This window comes from Capsicum annuum, chromosome 6 (genome assembly GCF_002878395.1).
Source record: "Capsicum annuum cultivar UCD-10X-F1 chromosome 6, UCD10Xv1.1, whole genome shotgun sequence".
Classification (NCBI taxonomy): Eukaryota; Viridiplantae; Streptophyta; class Magnoliopsida; order Solanales; family Solanaceae; genus Capsicum; species Capsicum annuum.
Window position 1 is genome coordinate 70,025,193 of NC_061116.1, and position 23,590 is coordinate 70,048,782.

Sequence of the window (23,590 nt, forward strand, 5' to 3'; positions counted from 1 at the left end):
AATTGAGCTTGCCATCGCGCAAATATTAATTTAGAGGCATCATGTTTGAAGTCTTTATTAAACATAAATTTGACGGATTGAGCATCAGTTCTAATTATAAATTTTTGGTTATACAAATCATCTTGTAATTTTAAAACGCATTTTACAATAGTTAACATTTCATGGGCTACTGTGACATATTTTTTCTGACTTTCAGTCCATTTACCAGAATAAAATCGAATCAAACATTCGGTTTTTGTATGGGGATTAACTTGTTTAAGTACTCCGCCATATCCAATATTAGAAGCATCTGTTTCAACAATTTTTAACCAGTTAGGGTTTGCAAGAGATGTACAAGGAAGAGTTTGAACTCGGTTTTTAATTAATTTTACTAAATCAGTGTGGACTTGAGTCCAAGGAGTTTTGTGATCCTTTTTTAGCCTATCATATAAAGGAGCTAAATCTCTAGACAAATTTTCATAAAAAGGGAAAATATAGTTAAGACTACCGAGAAACCTTTGAAGCTGTTTTTTATCAGTAATAATATCAGGAAATTTTTTAGCAAATTCTAGAACTCGTTGTATAGGTTCAATAGAACCTTGAGAAATATTATGTCCTAAAAATCTAATATTTGTCTGAAATAAACTTATCTTTGGTTTAGAGATGACTAAGCCATTTTGAATAATTATTTGTTTAAATGTATGGAAATGTTTAAAATGAGATTCAAGGGTTTTTGAGAATACTAAAATATCATCAATATAGACAATGATAGTGTCCATATAGGGATTAAAAATGTCATTCATAATTTTTTGAAATTCAGAAGGAGCATTCTTTAAACCAAATGGCATAACATTCCATTCATATTATCCAAAAGGGACATTAAAAACAGTTCTATAAGTATGTTCTTTATCAATTTGAATTTACCAATACCTAGATTTTAAATCAAATTTAGAGAATATATTAGGATCGTATAATCTGGTAAGTAAGTCCTTTTTATTCGCTATAGGATATCGAATCCATTTTAAAACTTTATTCAGAGGTTTATAGTTTATAACTAGTCGAGGTACTTCTCATTCCTTTTCAGCAGCATTATTGACATAAAAAGCAGTACAAGACCAAGGGGATTTTGAAGGTTTTATAAGACCCTTTTGTAGAAGATTATCAATTTCTGTCTTACAGAATTCCACTAACTCTATATTCATTTGATAGAATCGAGATTTTGTTGGAATCTTTTCTTCACTGAAGTCACTTTCATAAGGAAGAGAAATGATATGCTTCTTTCTGTTCCAGAAAGCATTTGGATGATCCGCACAAATATGAAGAATCAATTGATTAGAAATCATTTTTATTTTTTCTTGGACTTTTACTGATTTTAAAGTATCAAAAATATGAATACTCATTAGTTCTAATTGTAAAAATTAATTTATTTTTGTTTCATACTGATAAGGGCATTTATATCCCTTGTTACAGGATTAGTAACAAAAGGATGAGAGATTTGTTTATTCTTATAAGTAGCCTTAAAACCATTTACATCAATATGTGTATAAGGATAGATAGCATTTATAAAAGGTGTTCCTAAGATAATAGGAAGATATAACTGATTTTTTACTAAAAAGAAGAAATGTGGAATGCAGACTTTATCTCGACATATATGAGTATTTGGTAATTTATAGTTGATATCAAGAGTATGACCCGATGCAGACTTTACTATGTGAGTAGTTTTTTCAAAATACCTGGTTGGAATTAGTCCTTCTTGAATACAACTAACATCAGCACCACTATCAATCATAGCAACATTAGTGATAGAAAATTCCTTATTTATCAGAATAGTGCAATTTATATACCATTTATGAGCAGTAACTATTTGCATCATCCCCAAGAAATAATCCCTTTTTAAATCTTCTGTTGGACTAAGTTTATCAATTTCAGAATTTTCAGAGTATTCCAAATCCTTATCTTTTCCTTTTGAGGTAATAGAAGTTTCAGGGATGTCAATAATCTTTTCTTCAATTTTCAAAATTCTATGATCGGAGATCATCTGATTTTGTTTTAAGGAGACAATTTCCTTTTTTAATTGTTCAACTTCGATTTTTAAATCATTAAAGGTAGTATCTCTACCTGGAGTTTGACTCAACGCAAGACGTCGATTAACTTTGGCCAAGGAATAAGACATGTGAAGATTATCATAAGAGTTATCTTTAGAAATACTAGTATTAGCAGAAGTTTTTTGAGTAGCAATATTAAGGATTTTTTCACGCAGTTTTTCATCAGTAACTTCTTTCAGTAATTCAAGGACATTTTCGGCAGTAACAGTTTGAACATTTAAATTAAGATCTTCGAATTGCGCTTGAAGTTTATACATCATTTCATCACAATTATAAATATCATTATCACAGTCATTACATTTATTGACCTGATCGAGTTCACTATCAGAATTAGGTAATTCAAAATCATTTTCAGATGTAGAATCAGATTTGGAATTAGAGGTATATAAAAAATTATAAACTTGGTCATGAACTTCTTCAGAAAGTCCTAAGGACTTGAGTTTTTGTAATTTGCAGTTTGGCGCTATATGACCATACTGGTTACACTTATAGCACTTAATTTTGGCTAACTCTCTTTTTGATCTATTTTTTGTGAATCTGGTAGACTTACGAAAGGATTTTCTAGTTTCACGTTCTTCCTTGGTTCTATGCCTAGAACGTTTATTTCTATAGGATTTATTAGGCTTGAAATATTTTTGGGGTTTTCATGCTAAAGGTTTATCCATACCAAATTGCTCACAAAAGTCTCCTAATTGGGATTTTTCTCTGAGTTTATCGAGCTTAATTTGTCTGGCTAATTTTAACTCGTTGCAAAGGGCTAAGCCTTCTTGAGTACAAGCTATAATAAGCTGACCATAAGTTTTTTCTAAATACTGGACTTCGCCATAAGATCCTCTAAGTGATTTTCTAACTCTTTCAGCAAATAAAGGTGGAAGGCCATCAATGAATTTAGCTTTTCAATGGTCATGCTTACTTTCGGGTAAATCCATAACCCTACTAAGAAAGGTGTCTTTATACCATCTAAATTCGCCTAAGTGTTTGCATTTTAAACTATTAAGAAGAGTCCTAATGTTTTCATACTGATTGGTAAATCTTCCTCCAAAATGTTCAATAATTGTAAGCATAAGGGTATAGACAGCATCTAATCGGCCTGCCTGAAGTGGTCGTCCTAGATTATCTTTTCCGGGTTTATCATTGGTGGCATTAAAAATAGCCTTGCATTTATCATCGTCTAAGAAATTATCCCACCAGCCTCAAAGTTGGCAAGTAAATCCCGCAACAATCATTTTACAAATTGTTGGGTCAGTGCGATTGGCCCGATTTTCTGGCGAAACAGTGGTTGTGGCAATAATAGCATACATGGACATCCGATGGATAAGAATAGAGATTTGTCGGTCAGAAAATCCGTCAATATTCCATTCATAAATAGCTTCTCCACTATAAGAAGTATTTGTTTGATTCCATTCTCTTTCCTATATCAGAATATCTTGAGGAGTTGGACGTGGATAATATGTAGTATACATACGGGGAATATCAGCGTATTTCTTTCCCGGTTGTTTCTTAATCATGCCTTTTAGCTTATTTAGCTCGGAAGAGATTATATCTCCAGTATTTTGAGTAGATTCAATATTATCAGCAAAATTAGACTCGAGATTTTGTACAAAATCATCAGAAATATTAAGAGGTTGAATGTTTAAACGAGAGAATTTTTTGTCTAAGAGTTTTTCTAATTGGTCTAATTGAGAAACTTTTTTAAATCCTTCTATTTCAGGAGATCTTTGAATACAAGGTTAAGATAAAATATATCCTTCTTCGTCAGTGGTTTTGGAAGTAGAAGGAATGTTAGAGGAATTCATCTGGGTGCTAAGTTTGTTAACTAACTCAATTAATTCGTCAAGTCTTTTATCAAGAGAGGAAATATGCTCTCCTAAAACCTTAACATAAAGACTCAAATAATTATTTTGAGCGATAAGGTTATTTATTTCAGAAACAGTAATTTTTCCAACATCTTCACTGACAAACTTTTGGAAAGCAGAAAAAGTCATGCCAGTATTATTAGGTAATATAAAGAAAGACTGAGGAGGATAAAGTGCCTGAGTAATCGTACCATCAGAATTTTGATAAGATCTTTCTATTATTTTGACATATGACGACAAATATGCAGACATGAACCATGGTACAAAAAAATTAATTTTATTATGTACGACACATATTTCACAGAATTCTTCTGAAATATTTCGTAATTCATCAGGATTATAGGTTTCAAAAAACCATGTCCTAAAGGTTTTTCATTTTTCAGAAAAAAATTCTTTCTGAATATATTTTCTTGCCTGAGAACCAGGACTAAAATCAATAAGTTGTGTCATCATAGTTAAATAGAATTGATGTCAAAATCCATTTCTGATGGGGTAGGATTTTCATTATCAAAATCTTGAACTATATTAGTTTTGGAGTTGATTTTTATCTTTTCTACACCTTTAGGTGTAACATGCGAATCTGCAGAATTAATTATATATATTATTTATTTATTTATAAAATTTCAGTTTTTTGATTTAACCAATTTTTTCTTAAAACCGAAAAACTAAAATTTTAAAATTATAAACCAAATTTGATCCGAAAAATTGAAAAATCGAAACCAATTAAATTTTGGTTTGGTTTTTCGATTTTTCGGTTTAAACTAAAATATGCCCACCCTTATATCTCGTTATACAAAATTATATTTTATAAAAAAAAAAAAGAAAAGTAATGTATATAAAGTGATAATCTAAGAATTTGGAAGGCAACTCCTTTTTTGAATTTTTGAATTAATTTTTTGATAAATTATTATATATTACTAATAAGTGTTTAATGTAAATATAAAATTTATGTCAAAATTATCAAGTATTTAACTTTTATTAAAATTTATAATTAAAATACTAGTATATCTATATATATAATCTATATCTATAATATATTAAAAGTGTGAAGGGTCTTAAAAATATTGTTTGAGCTTTTTGCCCTTCATTAAAAGTCTTTACTTTAGACAAAATTGTCTTTTCTCTATTTTTTCTAATATTTAAGAGTTGAAAATTAATTAAATATATTTATGGTAAAACCTTTCCTTATTAGAAGTCATCAGAATTTCACTATTTTTTTCTAATTTAAGAGTTAAAATTAATTAAATATATTTATGATGAAAACCTTTTCTTATTAAAGATCATCAAAATTAATGACAATGAATACTTTTTCTATTAATTTAAAAAATACTAAAATAACTTTCATAAAAGTTAACCGTAGATTGAAACAACAAAACTATCATAAAAGCTGGCCGTAGCTTTTTGGTTTTAGTAGTACCAATAACTTGGTAACATAATTTTTTTTTCTTCTTAGAAAACTCCCACTATTTTTGGAAAAACAAAAATTGCTTACTACTTATGTAAACCTACAATAGGATTGATTTATTTTGTTATAAAAAATTATTACAATCGGAAAAAAAGCTTTTGGGTTTTGGTAGTACCAATAACTTGATAAAATAATTTTTTTTCTTATTAGAAAACTCCCACTATTTTTGGAGAAACAAAATTTGCTTACTACTTATGTAAAACTACAGTAGAATTGATTTATTTTGTTATAAAAAATATTACATTTCGAAAAAAAAGAAGTACATTTACACTCTTACAAATATATCCGTGCCAATATATATTATTTTTTTGTCTTAATTTATGTGACACATATATAATTTGGATAATCAATCATTAAAATAATTTAAATTTTTAATTATTGTGATTTATAATACTTTTTCTTCTAATCCAATTTAAGTGACACTGATATAAGTTCGAGAGTCAATCTAATATTTTATATATTTTATATTTTTAAGCTGTTAAATATGTGATTTATAATGCTTTTAGCATAATTTTTCAATAAGTTATGTCTTCCTCTGTCCCATCGTAATTTCTGTGACAGTAATATAATTTCGATATCATTTTGTGTGTATTTTGTTTTTCAATAAAATATTATTAATTTTTTAATGCTTAGATGAGCATAAAAATTAATTAGGGTGATATAATCAAATCACGATTGAAACAATGAAGCAAACATGTCTTAAATAACTTATAACAACTAATTAGAAGTGATAAAACAAAATTATTATAAAAAATACATGTGAAAAAAAATTGAATAGGTCTCATATAAGACATCTAATTAATTTAAAACATCGAGTGTTAATTTATCATTTTATATTTATTTTATCTTTTTGTTAAATATTATTAATTTGTTAATACTTAAATGACTTATAATAATTAATTAGAGTTGATATAGTAAAATTATGATTAAAGCAGTTGAAGAAGGTAGTACAAAACATCAAGAGTTAATTTATTATTTTATTTCTATTTTTTCTTTTTTTCAAAATTAATTACGAGTGATATGATAAAATCACGATTGAAACAACGAAACAAATATGTCTTAAATGACCTATAACAGTGATATAATGAAATTACTATAAAAAAATACTTGTGAAAAAATTTAAATAGGTCTCATATAAGACATAAAGTAGAAATAAAACGTCAATAATTAATTTATCATTTTATATTCAATTTATTATTTTATTAAATATTATTAATTATTTTATACTTAAATGAATTATGGTGATTATGCCGGTGCAGTATTCTTGTTATGCTGCATTACGATTGCTTACTATTCTTTGTTTACTACTCCTTACAGGTGGCGTATTTATGTCTTGCCATATTGTTCCATGATTTGTGTACGTTTTTTATGACTTATCTTATCTTGAGCCGAGGGTCTATCGGAAACAGCCTTGCTACTTCTTCGGAAGTAGTGGTATGAACTGCGTACAACTTACCCTCCCTAGACCTCACTATTTGGGAATACATTGGGGTGGTTGTTTTTGTTGTTGTTGAATTATGGTGATTAATTAGGGGCGATATAATAAAATAACGATTGAAACAGCTGAAGCAGGCAACACAAGTAGGCATGTCGAAGAGGTGCCTGCTTATTGCCCTTTATAAGTAAGTAATTTGATGTTATAATGAATGTCTACATTTTCTTTTTGAAGAACAGTTAGAATTAGTTATTTTAAGACCAAGTTAGTTTATATCCTACTATCATCTAGCAAGATGGGTATCCGGTTTAATGTACAAGGAAAAGAAGAAGGTCATTGGTTTTAAATAAGAATGTAATAAATAATTTTGTAGATGATAGTAGACATTCATCTATATCTATATATATGAAATAATCATAACGCAAATATGATTCAAATTGATGTGAACCTCTTAGCCTGTGGCAATAAGGAAAAGCGGAGCTATATGGTATACGCAAAAGTGATGATTCGTCAACCACTTGAAACTTCTGATGATAAAATATATATATGCATATGTTTATTTTATAATATTATATTAAAATGTAAAAGAATTTTAAAAACTGATTTGAACTTTTACACTTTATTAAAAATGTCCGTAATAGATAAAATTATTTAATTTTAAATAATAAATCGTTACACATGCGGATTAAACTAGTATATATAGATGTGTGAAATGAAATCATAAATTTTGAGGGTATTTTAGTCATTATATAATTTAATACCAAAGAAAAATAGTCTTGGGATTGTTATCGCACCATTTGGGTGGATAAGTTATCCCGGGACTAATTATTAGTTCCGGGATAATTTATCCCAAATATTTACAACCAAATGAGTGAGTTATATTTTTATCTCGGGATTATTATTTTATCCCGGGATTATTGACTTTAGTCCCGCAAACGAAACGGCCCCTTAGAGTGAAGTGGTTCGTGCATATTTTACTGCAGAGACTTTCATGGCATAATACATGGAATGTTTATAGTGCCGAGAGTTCCAGACGGAAATGATCTTCTCTACACAGTTAAAAGATCAAGCACATTTCAAATGAAAATGCAACTCGATGTGTTCTTGGTTAGCAATATCAATGGAGAGATCTGTGATTTCCTTGTTAAGGGATCTTTCACCAATCAGTCTTTCAAAGTTTACAAAGGGGATACTTTAATTCCTGAGGTACTTCAGTAAATATTAAACTTCAAATCGCTGTTTGAGAGTCTTTCAAAGTGTATTTAAATAAATAATAGTAATTAAAAAAAACTTGTTTTTGCTTCAATTATGCAGGTAAAAGAGAGATTCAAACTTGGAAGCTTCTTCAAAGGAGGAGAAAATTTTGAAGAGTTCATCCTGGCGTGGATTATGCGTTTATTGTCTCAATATTGATGATATATAATGAAATATACAGGGAATCATGGGAGTTTTATTTCAATACACTCTGCAAATAGGCAGGTTTTTATGCCCCTCCCAATCTCTTAATGTACAAGTATGTCAAAACCCACCCACATCTATGAACATGGACAGACAGGAATTTGCCTTTTATAAGGATGTCTATAAATATAAAGATCAGCTTTTTTCTACTTAATTTGGTTGAACAAGAAGTATATCCAGTTGTTTCTTCTTGATGATATCTCTTGTATTATTGTATATCAGTGATCACTCCCAGAGCGTTTAGTAATGTACGATACATTCTTTGACAAAGCCGTATATGTTGTTGGGAAGGTGTAATGTCGTTTATATGATTCATAAGGATATTATGGAAACTAGCTATATTGCATAACAATGCTAGGAAACTCATCAACAACAAAAAAAGTTGCAATACTGAATCCAAAAGTCCTTGTTTTGTTTTTTAAATTATATTTTATTGAATTGGGATAGGGTAAGGGGAAATGGGGAGGAGATTATAAGATGAGGTACCGAATCCTCGTCAACGAGGTGAAAGGTAACCAACCAACTGAGCTCCTAAGATACTCTATCCAAATGGTCAAATGTGAGATGATAGAAGTTTATGAACTGCATCCAATCATATTGTAGATGTTGGCAGCAATAGTAATAACGCTCGTCACAACAGCTAGAACAATCATTACTACTGCAATGATCTTGTCTTTTCTGGAAGATAAACCATGGACATCTCTGCCCGACAGGAAATCAGATGTTCAGCATAAAACAGAAGAAAGAAAATCATTCAGTTTAGTAAACGGTTGAGGGGAAGAAAGACACAGACCTTAGAGCAATTGCACCTGGGAATATGAAGGCCAGGCAAACATTTGAAGTTGATCCCATGAACTGGTAAATGTACCATACGGATGGTATAGCAATGGCTACTATATATGAGAAGGCTAACAAGATCAATGTAAGAAATATGAATCTTTTGGTGTCAGTTGCCAGTATTTCCTTCTTAGGGAATATGAGTTCGTCAATGTTGGCTCTCAGGGAGAAATTTAACAGAGGAAATACCAGCATTAGGTGAAGCGCATAGCTCAGACGAACAATATCATTTAGAACAGGGCTGATTGCTACAGTGCCTGAGGACGATGTATCAAAATTTACAAGTATATCTGCATGGATTGAATCTCCAAAGAGAAGATAGCCAAAAATGCCAATAGAGAAATAGATGATTGAACAAATTACTAGTGAAATTTTGACAGCACTGGTCATAGCTCCCGGTATCCCCAGCTCAATTCCAATAGGATGGACTACATTCAAGTTTTTATGTTGCACGTGTCAATAAATTTAACATTAAGACTACAAAATGATCAAGTATCTAATGGATGTAGCTTTTACCATTGAAGTGAAATGCAAAAGCTGTTACGATGACTGGGATGGCAGTGAAGAGATCAAAGAAGGAAGTCGTACTATTCAATTCCGGTAGCATTCTTGGCCTTACTATTTGCCCTTTTGCTATTGCAATGACTGCCATTACAGAACATATACCAACAAATACAACTGCTAGTATAATTGCTACTGCTGAACTGAGCCATAATGATTCTGCAATCGCAAGCCATATAAGCACGAACTATAAGGGGTCGTTTGGTAGAGTGTATAAGAAAAATACAAAATATGGTGTATTAATAATGCTTGCATTAGCTATGCATGTATTATCTTTTATGTAGTATTTGGTTTGATGAATTAAAAATAACATGAATTACATAATTTCTATTTATTTTTTTTTCGCAAAAATACACTCCATATATATATGTTGGAAATGATGTGGATAATATTGTGAGGAATAATAGTGTCTTTAATCATATTAATGCATGCATTGCATTTGGTGGCGGAGTCACAGCTAACGAAGGGTGGTCAGATAAACACCCTTCGTCGGAATTTTTTTTGAGTATATAGGTTAAATATAGATATTTATAGTTATATACATGTTGCACATCTTTGACAAGCTAGAGAAGCATAGTCTAGTGATCAAGAGTGTGCATTTCCGCATCAACAACCCGAGTTTGAATCTTGGTAGGTGCAGCAGTGCTTTATTTTCTTTGTTTTTTTAACAGTTCTTTGCCTAAGGGAAAATATAAATACCCTTAACCAAAAGTCTGGCTCCGCCACTGATTGCATCCATTGCATTATGACATTAGCTAATGCAAGCATTAGTTATATAAGGTGAAAAAATATACATCAAACAATGTACTAATAGTACACATTAAATTAATGCATGCATTAACTTTTCAATACACTCTACCAAATGACCCCTTAGTGAGCATTTTAACTTGTTTAAACACAAATGAAGTTACCCCAAGAAATATACTAGTGATATAAGAACAGAGGACAGATGAACTGACCTACACGCCTGTATAGGACCAGTGGAAGCACAACAAACAAGACAGTGAGTAGGATCGATAGATAACGAGAATTCCACCAATGAATCCCAAACCATTCTTGAAGGACACCAAGGTGTTCTCCTTTTCCAGAAAACACGTCTCCTGATCATAGAAATATTAGGACTAGTAGAATCAACCACTATTCAGCTTTCAAAGAAATCTACAGTTGCCATACATAAGATAATTATATCATAAGTCGGGAAATAATGTTGTCGAATCAATATGGTGACCACAAACAAGATTTCGTTGACTCGAGTTTGTACTAAATTACAGTTGCTACTTCTACTTCGTTTCTTTCTTTTCAGCTGGAAATAAGAGAACAGATACATTTCCTTTTTCTTTTACTTCCCAATTAGACTTTGCTTCCTTGATAATCAAAAGGAAAACCAACTACTATGACTTTGTTCTGAAGTCTGGACATTGCAAATGAGAAGCATTATTAGCAAGAAACTGAAGGATTAAGCATACCAATAATAATGAGGTACATGATTAAGCACCCAAGAGTGCTGATCATTACACAAATTTGTACTGCCAAAGAACCAATCTTTCCAAAGTTCTCTTTCATCAATCCGGCGTACGTCGTCGACTGGCCGGCATAGGTGTCCCTTAACATGAAATTTACCGTTATGTCCACTAATAAAGCAACCAGCACAATCAACAAGAATGCGGGAATAACACCTAAGACCTTTAGAGTTGCTGGGATTGACATAATTCCTGCACCAATAATGGTGGTTGACACATTGAAGACTGCTCTCCATATCACCCACTGGTTCCCCCTAGTAGGAGCATTTTGTCGCGAAAGCAGTGGGACGTCCGCACTAGTACTCGTCTTGGACGGATCCATCCCGGAGACAATTGTGGCTGACTGAATATGCAATCGGGAAAACAGCTAAATCCCACGAGAAACTTCAATTCCGGACTTACGATGATTTTCTCTTAAAACAAAAAAACAATATCAATGGAATTTAACTAGTAATTAAGCTAATCTATGGCCGGCTCGGGGAGGTATTCAAATGTTACAAGGAAACAAGGGACACATGGCCTCACTAATACTACTAACTTATACTAGTTGTGGTTAAATGGAATTTGATGGTCTGGAGGCCTCCAAGATTATGGCAGCCTTTTAAAGTGGGTCTAGGCCAATAATCAACAAACAACAGGATTGATCATATGATGTGACGTCGGTCATATGACTTGTATATGCTATCCATTCGATTCATGAATTATATAAGAATTGAATTTTATATGCTTATGTGGTTCTCTTTTTAGCTTTTGCACCTCTTGGAATCAAAAGACATCTCTGGAACTTGCTGTGGTGTAGAATAATAAAAAAGTAGAATACTAAAATACATGATTTATGTAAAATTTATTTTCATTGGCACAGGTCATTGGCAATTTTCTTCGTGAATTATCCAATACTAGGTTAGGTGGCCTATTTTTGACCTGACGAAGGAGCAGATTTTAGTTTCCGTACGTATCTTCTAGCTTTAAATCTTTTATCTAAGCTATTTGGCAGTGTATACTTTTGTTTAACATAGTTTGCACTTTTTTTTCTTGAATTACCAGTTCACGGCTAATACATTAGATCATACTTATCAGCTAGCTTTAATTTTTATTTAAGCTACTTGGCACTTCACTTCAAATCTATTACTCCTTCTATCTTAATTTATATATTATGATTTCAAATTTAAGATCATGATGACATCTACCTTAATCCTTAATAGGTAAGCCAACACTTCAATCAGCAAATAACAAGTATAAGTGGAAAACTACGTCTCATAATCCAACTCTCACATTTAAAAACTTCAAATGCGGAAGCTAATCAAAATATCAAATCTTGCATCACCAGTACAAAAGTTTCTAAAGAAAAATACATTTTTTTTTTGGGATTAAATCAGATTTTATTAATAAAAAAAGTAAGTATTTACAAAGCCAGGTATAGGCTCACCCTTGCCTCTCTAAGCAACCAAAGAGCTATTTACCATCTTAGATCGGTCAATTCCAGCTCTAATCACAAACCTACTAGTGAGACTTTGCTAACACTTTGTTTGGGTGGTGGTTTGTCATAATTTCATAATGTACAATATTGTATGATATGATATAATATATTACAGTATAGTATAGTATAGTACAATATAATATTTAAATAGATTGTATTGTTTATTGTTGTTTAATAACAATTTTACTGATTGATTTGATAGTATTGTACTGTATTGTAACTGGTAAATTTACTAAAATACCCTTAATTATTATAAATATTAAATTTATCAATAATTGTTAATAAAATTATTTTCTTCCTACTAATTTATCATAATTATGCCGTGTAGATATATTAAGTTGTTAAATTCATGTAAATTCTAATAAAGTCAATAAAATAGTAAATCAAATAAATATAATTGGATTTATTTTTTATAGTAACAAATTTTAGTTTTTTGATATTTTGAGATGTGACACCGACGAAAAGTGCAAAGTTTGAATGCATTTTTAGTGTATGCTACGTGTGTGTTCGATATGGGATCCAAAAAAAAAAATATTTTTCAAGAAAATAAATTAGATATGGGATCCCAAAAAAAATATTTTTCAAGAAAATAAATTATTTCTTACTTATTTTCTTGTGTTCGTAACACAAGTAGAAAAAAAATTTCTAATCGCATTTGTATATATTTAACACAAAATAATAAAAACCTATATGATAAACGGTGGTGGGATTAAAAAATTAATTTTTTTTAAAGAAATTTTTGGGGGTGGGGATAGTGGAGTATGGGTAGGGGTAAGAAAAAGTTCTAACTTTTTTTTGAAAAAAATAGATCATTCTTTTTTGTGTGTGGGGAGGGGGGGCAGGAGGGGGGGAGCTGGTAGGGGGTGACATGGTGTAAGTAAATTTTCTTAAAAGTTTTAAAAATAAAAAATAAATTGGTGGGAGAGAGGGGCTAGTAGGTGGTGGTGGGTGATTTGGGAATGAGGGTCGGGTACGAATAAGTTTTTGAAATATTTTTTAAGAAAAAATTAAAAAAAGTGGGTGGGGGTTTGGTGGGGGAGGGGGGTCGGGTCGCTAGGGGAGGTTGGCGGGATTGAGGGTCGGAGTAGGATGTAGAGTTAAATAATATAAGGTGAAGGATAAAATAAGATTATATAATATTAAGTAAGGGTATAATTGAAAAAAAATAAGCAAACCATGGGATACCACCAAATCGGTGGTTACATAAAATGGGGGTTTTCATGGTTACCAAACCATGAAATTAAACCATATCATACCATACATTTTAAGAAACAACCATAACAAACATGGTTCTCTTAAAAACTATACCATACCATTCCATGGGAAACACCATCCAAACAGAGGGTAAGTAAAACAATTTAGTCTTTGTAGTCTTGGTTGCCACTTGATCACCCCTCTTCCACGTATATGCATGTGCATTACAATTTCTCTGTAGACTGCCTACCAGGAATCAACCCCCTTGAAATCTTATAGAATTCCTTTCACGCCAAATACAATAGACTATCATAGCTAAAACAAGTGATTGATGCTTTACCACTTTTCTGTTTAGCTAGTTGGTTCACCCATTGAACTTCTGTATTCCATGTACATATAGGTCTGATGTATCCCATCTAACTTAATAATCTATTCAATAGCCTCTTGGTATGGGTACATTTAAAATATAGATATGAGAAGCTCTCTAATTTATCGATACAGAAGGCACATTTCATTGGCATATGTATAGCAATTTTTTGTAATCTCTCCACAATTACAAGTCTCCCAGCCACAAGTTGAAGCAATGTTTTGGATGCACCTGTGATTGCAATACAAAAATCTTTCATGGAGCTCTAGGTAGCTGAGGTGGAAGTAATAGTACATCTTTTTGATTTGGTACCTTTCTCCTTCCCGACACTTAGCCAACTGTTGTGTGACTGATCCTAGAAGTGAGCTCACTTGCATTACATTGTCTCTACATCCCAAGATTTTCCTAACTACCCAAGCTTCAATTTTAGGTAGTTCCATATCTGATAAGTCTTGTTGTTTGATGTAGTAGTACTGTACCCACTTAATCCATAATGTATCCTTCTTAAGAGAGACAGTCCATAGTTGTTTCATGATTGCTACCTTGTTCTACAACTTTAAGTTGATAACATTTAATCCACCAGGAACTCTTGGGCAGCATGTCATTTCCCAAGATACTAAGGCCTTTTCTACCTGGCCAACACATCCACAAAAAAAATCTACACAGAGCCTCAATCATCTTCATAATCTTCTTAGGAAACACAAAGACTTGTGCCCAATATGTCTACATTCCAAAGAGTACAACCTTAATAAACTGTACTGTTCCAGCATATGATAACATTCTTGCAGACCAACAAGCAATTCTTGCAGTGACTTTTTCAACTAGGAGCAAACACTAGTTAATGTTTAGTTGCCTAATAGAGAGGGAAACCCCTAAGTATTTAAAAAAGAATGTGCCTTTTGTATAACCAAGAATGTGCCTTTTGTATAACCAAGAAACTATAGGATTTCTACCTTCACTACCTGGGAAACACCAATTATATAAAATGAGCTCTTGTCTAAGTTTCCCTGAAGTCCAGAAGCAGTAGAGAATTTATGAAATTTTTTCTGCAATAATATAATAGACTCAATATCAACCCTGTAAAACAAGCATAGCACATGCGGATCACTTTGAATTTCATGTATTTTGTATGACAGTTGAAGTTTAAATTGGAAGCTAGGTGATTCATATCCCTTTGCAGGTATTGCTAGCTAAAACAAAAATATAGGGGGACATTGGATCCCCCTGTCTTATGCTTCTTTTGCCTCTCAATGGCTTAGTCAGCCCCCCATTTATCACAAGTGAGTAAGGGACTATTGTTACATAAGCCATAATCCACTTTACAAATCTCTGAAGAAAGCCAAGGTCTACCAGCATAGCTTGTAGGAAGTGCCAGTCAAGAGTGTCATATACCTTCCTAAGGTCCACCTTAAGTACATATCTAGGAGACATAACCTTCCTTGTGTAGCCCTTAAACAACTCATGACTGAATAGTATGTTATCAGTGATGCTCCTACCCTCGATAAGTGCTGATTGAGAGCACTCTACCATATCATGTATCACTCTCTTAAGTCTACTAGTAAGTATTTTTGCCACAATCTTATAGAGTATAGAACAACAGGCTATTGGTCTAAAATCCTTTACATGAGTTGGTTAAGCATTCTTAGGTACAAGAGTAATAGCCGTGCAGTTCCATGCTTGGTTCATTAAACCAGTGACAAAGAAATCTTGTATAGCAACATATAAATCTTCTTTAAATATCCGAACTTCACTGGAAAGCCATCCACTCCAAGTTTTTTTTCTAAGGGCATATATTTAATAGTACGGTCAATTTCCTTAGTAGTGACCTCCTGAATTAGAGCCAACTGTTGTATTCTGGTCAGACATGTACATCTTTGTATGACTTCAGTATTTGGACTAGGCGGCATAGCATCACTGTAACTCTCCATAAGATTGATAAGAATGATACAAATTTTTCTTCAATAACAACTAGTTCTAGTAGTTTGGCTCTTGATTATGTATATATTAATGCAACTATGTTCGTAGATTCTCTAATTTTCATCTGGGCATGAATGTATTTGGTGTTAGCATCACCACTTTTAATCCAGCATGCCCTTGATTTCTGTCTGAACACTTTTTACTCTATTGTGATCCACTTTTCAATTTCTATACTTAGTTATTTCTCCTGGTCAAACAAAGTCTGACAAAAAGGGTTATGAACAATTTGGGCCTGCACATGTTTAAGCTTCTATCGAGCCTAAGTGAGTTGTTGGCTATAATTAGCCATATAATTGTTCAGTTATTTCAACACTAGCTTTACTACTTTTAATTTCTACCAGAAGTTTATCAAAGCATTCTCGTCCCTCTGTTTTCCCCAAGCTCCGACAACCATCTCTTTAAATCTCTCATGCTCTATAATAGTAGTATATCATTTAAGGTTGGGGTGTAGGCTAGTCTGCTTCCAGTATTGTATCGCTAGTGGGGAGTGGTCAGAAACACCAGGGATAAGAACATCAACTTCTACATTATTATACTGTTGTAGTCAATGTAGATTCCCTAAAGCCTAGTCTATTATGCTGTAAACTCTTCTACTCACAGGTCGTTAGCTCCTCCATTTGAAAAATCTTCCCTTTGTCCATAAAGGGGTAAGTTGTAATTTGACAAGTAGATCCTAGAATTGCTGTACCTTGATGAGTGGTGATTTTATCACTCATTTACACCATACGTGTGTTAACACTACCATGTCTTGTATAAAAAATGAGGCATCATCATGATTTAAATGCACTAATATCCACATTTTGCAGGTATATAGTTGTGAAGGTGAAAAGATGTGGATTGGGGCTAAAAAAGGATCAAATAGAAGCAAAAGGAGTGCATCTGGAGACCTGGAGCAGCCCAGCCTCAGTTACCACGATCGCGGTCCTCAGTCTACTATTGGAGTCAGTCAAGATGGTCATCATAGTGCGATCACGAAGCATAGTCGCGGTCGTAGTCGAACCTGTGCGATCATGGTTCAGTGGGAATATGATCCAGGGCAGTTTTGTAAAATTGGATAGACCAATCCAAACCTTATGTAGGCAAAAACCCTTTCTTCTTTGGGTATTACTTACCTCATAATTTTTTTTGAATTTGAAGCATGTGTAACTAATTGTGGAGGCTTGATTTCTTAGTAGTTTGTGAAGAATGAATACTTTGGATAATCCTTATGGTATATCTTTCTTTCCTTTCTTCATGAGTAGCTAAGTAAATTAGTCTTGAGATTATGTTAAACTAAAGTGTAATTGTGTATGGGTGTTGATGTGTTTGCATGATTATTAGTTGTTGAGTATAGATTCCACCATTGCTTGAATTTATGAGTTGGAATTTGTGGGTGAAAATCCCAAATTTCCAAATGAGTTTGATGGGTGAAAATCTCAAACTCTAGAAACCCTTCATCATCCTTGAAAGAGGGATGAAAGTGACCATGAGGTAACCCATAACATCCTTGAAGAGAATTATAGTAGGACAAGGTAATGGTGGACAATTAAGTCTATGGTTTGCTACCTTTTTCAATCTTAGAAATAAGTATAATTGGAGTGTAAATCATGTCAAAATCATCCTATAAATAGGGATGCCTGATTGGTGTTTTAGGTGGTAACGAATTGCACACTTGTTAGGTTCTCGAAAGAACCAATGGATGAAATTGTTGTGGTTTTATTGAAAGATTAACCATAATGATCTTCGACCTAGCCTATCCTTTAGTTAAAAGCTAAGTTTCATGTTAAACCATATCAACCCACATGCTCTTACTTTTTGGTAGACATAATCCCAAGATTTCATCCAAACTTGTTTCTAAATCAAAAGTGCTATCTAGTGAGTTGTCAACCAAAGATTGTTACAAATAATTTCAAAACCATTCCCCCATTTTATTTTACCTGTTGTTTATGTTAGCATTTCGGGTAACCTTTTAGTAATTAGAGCACCCATAGGACTTGAAATTTGTAATTCGCTCCTTGAGGATTCGACCCTAACTTGGGTTGGGTTACTGACAACGACTACCCCACTCCTCAAACATGGGAGTGAGTTGAGCGTTATCATACCTCAACCTAAGTAATTGGTTGCCCAATTCTGTCCTCAGTAGATAACATATTGTTAAAGTCACTAATCAAAATCCATGGCCTGATGGCATGAGTTCCCAGCCCCTGCAGATGATGACATAACTACTCTTTCTGCGTTAATTCATTCCTGGCATGAACTACATAGATGAGAGCACTAAATTGAGTATGTTGGTTCTCTATAAAGCAATTGTCACAACCCAAACTAGGGCCTAGTTGTGAAGGGTATCCCAAGTCCGCCGAGGACCAAAGACCACTCCCTTTGCCTAGCCAAACAGAATACAATACAACTAGCAGTAGATGAATTTTGAACATATAACAAGATAGTTAAGTAACTAGATAAAAAAGAAATCTAAGAACTTTAACATCCATCCCAATCCACAGTAATCCACAAAGCCTCTAATAATCAAGAGTAACCTAAGTCGGGACATGCCCCCAACCATAGCCAAAATGAGTTCAAAATAAATAGTCCAAAACATGAAACAAAACCATGAAATGAGGGTCTTTCGTGGAATGGAAGCTTACTACTTCAAAGAAGACTCACGAGCTATCCATAAACCACCTATCACTACGCAAGGAAAGCAGAAGTGTCTCCGTTCCCTGCATTGCGTGGGGATACAACGTTTGGAGAAGGTTAGGGGGTGAGCGCTATCTTGTAACTCTAGATAAGGATAAAATAATTCCAATTTAAAATCCATTCGAAACTCAATGTACATGTTCACATAGATACATACATACATATCTATATAAGATACTGGGATAGAGAACAAGGTTTAGCATGAGATTTAAAACCATTAACCTGGGCTTTGAAGCTCTAACCATCCTAAGGGCACCCACGAGCTATATAGGTTTAGCTTCCCCTGCTGAAAGGGTCCTAGTGTATGTTAACTGCACGAACCACGAAAATCTAAGGATGAGCCAAGGAGTGCCTCAACCTAAACCAATCCAATATATGTATGTGTATGTATGTATATATATATATATATATATAGATGTGAAACTTGCACAGGGTAATAAAGGCCCCACACCGGCAAATGTGGTTTTCAGTATTGGTCTCTCTGGTACCTCCACTTTCCACGATGAGCTACAAAACCCCCCTTTAAGGCCAATTAACAAGTTTCACATAACCCATCCACTTAACCAAGGAATTATCCATTAAAGTCATCTACCATAGGTATCGTCATACCATTACACTTGCAAGCTTATAGTTATGCCATACCAATTCCATCAACTTGGGGGAATGCCATGCCCCCTCTTGTTCATTAAATCAAGTTGGGAGAATGCCACGACCCCCTTTGTTCTTTAAATCAAGTTAGGGGAATGCCACGACCCCCTTTATTTATTAAATACAGTTTAAAATCAACATATGGACAATAAGGCCTTCAAAACCTTTTTTATCTATTTAACCATTTACGCAAAGCAATAGAATAGGGAAATAAGTCAAATCATGTGATTAACCATATTTTAAATCTAATTATGCAAGTAGGTTGAGGGAACACAATTTTCAAAACCAGAACCATCAATTTAGGGAAATACCTCAACCCCCATTCCATCCACCATACTATGCCCCCAACGGGGTTTAAAATACATAAATAAAGAACGAACGCTTGCATTAAAACCATGGGGATTCAAATCAAGCAACAATCCTTCAAAAACCCTCAACCCAATTCAAAATCCGTACTCAAATCCACATGAATAACAATTTAAACATATGATTTAAGTAAAACATGTTTAAGGGGAGAGGTACATGCCTGGAAGTATTAGGAATTATAGAGGAAAATCAACCCATGAGCCCTAGATGATCAAGCTTGAGAAACCCTAGCCTTGTTTTTGCTTTAAGGGATTTGAGAGAAAAAAAGTGTATTTTGATTTCTTTTGGGTAATAATAATACCCTAAAGTGATTTAAAGTCATCGGTCATAATTGGGCAAAAAGGAAAATGGCCAAAGTACCCCCAACTATAACACAAGAAAAAATGTCGTCAGTGACTGCGAGTCACGTCACGACTCATAACGTCTGGCTATGAGTCGTACCCTATGACTTATGCATGGACCTTGCGACTCATAGAGTCCTAGTCATAACCACAATAGTGACTTGGGCACCTACACTGGTTTGACTACAGAAAACACCCTTCGACTCATAAAGAGTCATTACGACTTATGACATCCCAGTCATAGTCACAATAAAAACATGGGCAACCCTTACTAGTCACCCTACGGCTCAAACCCTGCGGCCTGTAAGGAGACCTTATGAGTCATTAGGTGAGCCGTAGTATGAGTAATAAGCTCCAAACTTAAGAAATTTTCTGTGGCAAAAATCTAGGGTGTTACATTACCCCCTCCCCAGGATCATTCATCTCTGAATAAGGAGTCAAGGCATCTATTAGCACGAGTTTAAGACTGACACACAACCATGATTCCATTTACAAAGTCAAAAAACAAAGAGAGTAAGAAAACCCATACCTTAAGCACGATTATCCATTTCGGGGAACAAGAACGAATACTTAGGCTTCATGTCCTTTTCATCTTGACTAGTAGCTTTTTCAACCTTTTGGTTTCTCCATAGAACCTTTACCGAAGCCATATCCTTAGGCTTAAATGATGGACTTGTCTATCCAAAATCTCCCCTAAGACTTCCTCATAAGAAAAAGAATTCAAAATACCAATATCCTCAATAGGTACCACTAAAGAAGCATCCCCCCACTTCTTCAACAATGAAGCATGGAAAATCGAGTGAACGGAACCCAAACTCGAAGGCAAATCCAACTTATAAGAAACCTTCCCCACTCTTCTCAAAATCAAGTATGAACCAACATAACGAGGGGCTAACCTTCCACTTCTTACCAAACCTTATCCCTCCCTTCATAGGAGATACCTTCAAGAACACCCAATCACTAATCTTGAACTCCAACTCTATTAGCCTCACTTCCGCATAGGACTTTTAATGACTCTGAGCAGTCTTAAGTCTATCCCAATTCACTTTCACCTTCTCTATAGCTTGGTGAACTATGTCCAAATCAAATAATCTAGTCTCACTAACCTCAAACCACCTGATAGGAAATCTATACATCCTACCATAAAGAACTTCACAAGGAGACATCCCAATACTAAAGTGATAACTACTATTGTATGCAAATTCAATAAGAGGCAAATAATTCACCTAACTACCTCAAAAATCGATCACCTAGGCCCTTAGCATATATTTCAAAGTCTAAATAGTCCTCGCTGCTTGTCCATCCGTCTAAGGGTAGAATGCAGTGTGAAGGTTCACTCGTGTTCCCAAGCTTGCTGAACAAATGCCAAAAGTGAGAAGAAACCTGCATACCTCGATCTGAAATAATGGAAACTAGAGAACTATGCAATTTGACATTTTTTAGAATAAACAACTTTGCATAATTCTCTCTAGTGAAATTAGTCCTTACAGGTAAGAAGTGAGCAGACTTTGTCATCTTATTCACAATAACCCAAATCGAATCATGCTGATGCCGAGATCGTGGAAGACTAGTAGCAAAGTCCATGTTAATTACCTCCCACTTCCACATAGGTAACTCAACTACTTCAAACATGCCGCTAGGCCTCAAGTGCTCAACCTTCACCTATTGACATACCATACACTTAGCCACAAAGTTAGACATATCTCTCTTAATGTTGTTCTACCAATAAATCTCTTTTAGGTCACGATACATCTTCGTCGAGCCTGGATGAATTATGTACCTTGACTCATGAGCCTCAGTCAAAACTCTTTCCCACAACCCATCAACATCAGGAACATACAATCTACCTTGGTACCTCAAGATACCATCTCCCCCAATCTCAAATGCCATGACCTTATGCTGACCTACATCATCCTTAATCTGTATCAAGATGGGGTCCCAAACCTACTTCTTCTTCACCTTTACACCAAGAGATGACTTCACCACCTCTAGCACAATCACACCACCATCTTCAGAATCCAAAAGATGAACTGCAAGATTAGCCAATCTAGGAATGTCCTTAACCAATCCTCGCTTTTTCTTATCTACATGGGACAAGATACCCATAGACAACATGCTAAGAGAATCAATAACTATATTAGCCTTACCTGGATAGTAATGAAGACTCATGCCATTATCCTTGGAAACTTAATCCATCTTCTTTTCTTGAGATTCAACTCCTTCTGGGTGAACACATACTGTAAGCTTTTATAATCTGAATTGATAACAACATGAAACCTATTTAAGTAATGACGCCAAATCTTAAAGCAAACATAATAACCGCTAACTCTAAATCATGGGTTAGATAATTCCTTTTATGAACTTTTAGCTTTCTAGAAGCATAGGCCACAACCTTACCATGTTGCATCAAGACACAACCTAGTCCCACACGCGGTGCATCACAGTAAATAACAAACCCATTAATACCCTCGGGCAGGGTCAAAATTAAAGCAGAATTCAACTTATTCTTTAACTTCTCAAAGCTACCCTCACAAGCATAAGACCACAAAAAATTTACGTTTTTCTGAGTCAACTTAGTAAATGAAGCATTAATATATGAGAAACTTTCCACAAATCTCCTATAATACTCAGCTAAACCCAAGAAGCTCCAAATGTCAGTTGGAGTCATGGGTCTAGGCCACGTCTTAGCTGCCTTAACTTTTTGTGGATATACCATGATCCCCTTACTAGACACAACATAACCTAGAAAGGTCATAACATTCAACCAAAACTCACACTTTGAAAACTTGTCATACAATTATAATCCTTAAGAGTCTACAACACTACTCAGTGGTAATTTACATAGTCCTCCTCACTCTTAGAATATACGATATTGTCATCACTAAATGCAGTTACAAATAAATCCAAGAAATACTTGAATACCCGGTTCACCAAGTCCATAAATGCAACTGGAGCATTAGTCAATCGAATGACATCACCAGAAACTCATAATGACCATATCAATTTTGGAAGGCAGTCTTAGGGATATCCGCCCCTAATCTTCAACTAATGATAACCTAATTGAAGATCAATCTTAGAAAAACATCTAGCACCCTAAAGCTGGTCAAAGAGGTCATCTATCTTATGAAAAAGGATACTTATTCTTTATCGTCACCTTATTCAGCTGTCGATAATCTATACACATCCAAAGAAAACCATCTTTTTTACGCACAAAAAGAATTAGAGCACCCTACGGGGATACACTATGATGAATAAAACCCTTATCAAGAAGATCCTTTAACCGCTCTTTAAGTTCTTTCAACTCAGTCGACGTTATTCTATAAGTATGAAT

At 33.8% G+C, this 23,590-nt stretch overlaps 1 protein-coding gene and 1 pseudogene across 1 annotated transcript; one reads left to right on the forward strand and one right to left on the reverse strand.

Moving 5' to 3' along the window:
- The first annotated feature begins 7,135 nt into the window (after positions 1–7,135).
- On the forward strand, positions 7,136–8,315 carry LOC107852779 (annotated as a pseudogene).
- Positions 8,316–8,621: 306 nt separating this feature from the next.
- Positions 8,622–12,029, reverse strand: LOC107852787 (amino acid transporter AVT6C). The gene is made up of 5 exons (XM_016697831.2): positions 11,163–12,029; positions 10,656–10,796; positions 9,652–9,855; positions 9,092–9,563; positions 8,622–9,000 (listed from the first exon to the last, which is right to left on the reverse strand). Exons 1-5 carry the CDS (start codon positions 11,536–11,538, stop codon positions 8,874–8,876), a joined length of 1,320 nt encoding a protein of 439 aa, XP_016553317.1. The 5' UTR covers positions 11,539–12,029; the 3' UTR covers positions 8,622–8,873.
- Positions 12,030–23,590: the final 11,561 nt, after the last annotated feature.

Coding starts and splice junctions, on each gene's coding strand:
- LOC107852787 (XM_016697831.2), bottom strand. CDS start 11,538: ATGGATCCGTCCAAGACGAGTACTAGTGCGGACGTCCCACTGCTTTCG. Junction 10,797..11,162: donor CATGTACCTCATTATTATTG/GTATGCTTAATC, acceptor TTCTATGATCAG/GAGACGTGTTTTCTGGAAAA. Junction 9,001..9,091: donor CCAGGTGCAATTGCTCTAAG/GTCTGTGTCTTT, acceptor CCTGTCGGGCAG/AGATGTCCATGGTTTATCTT.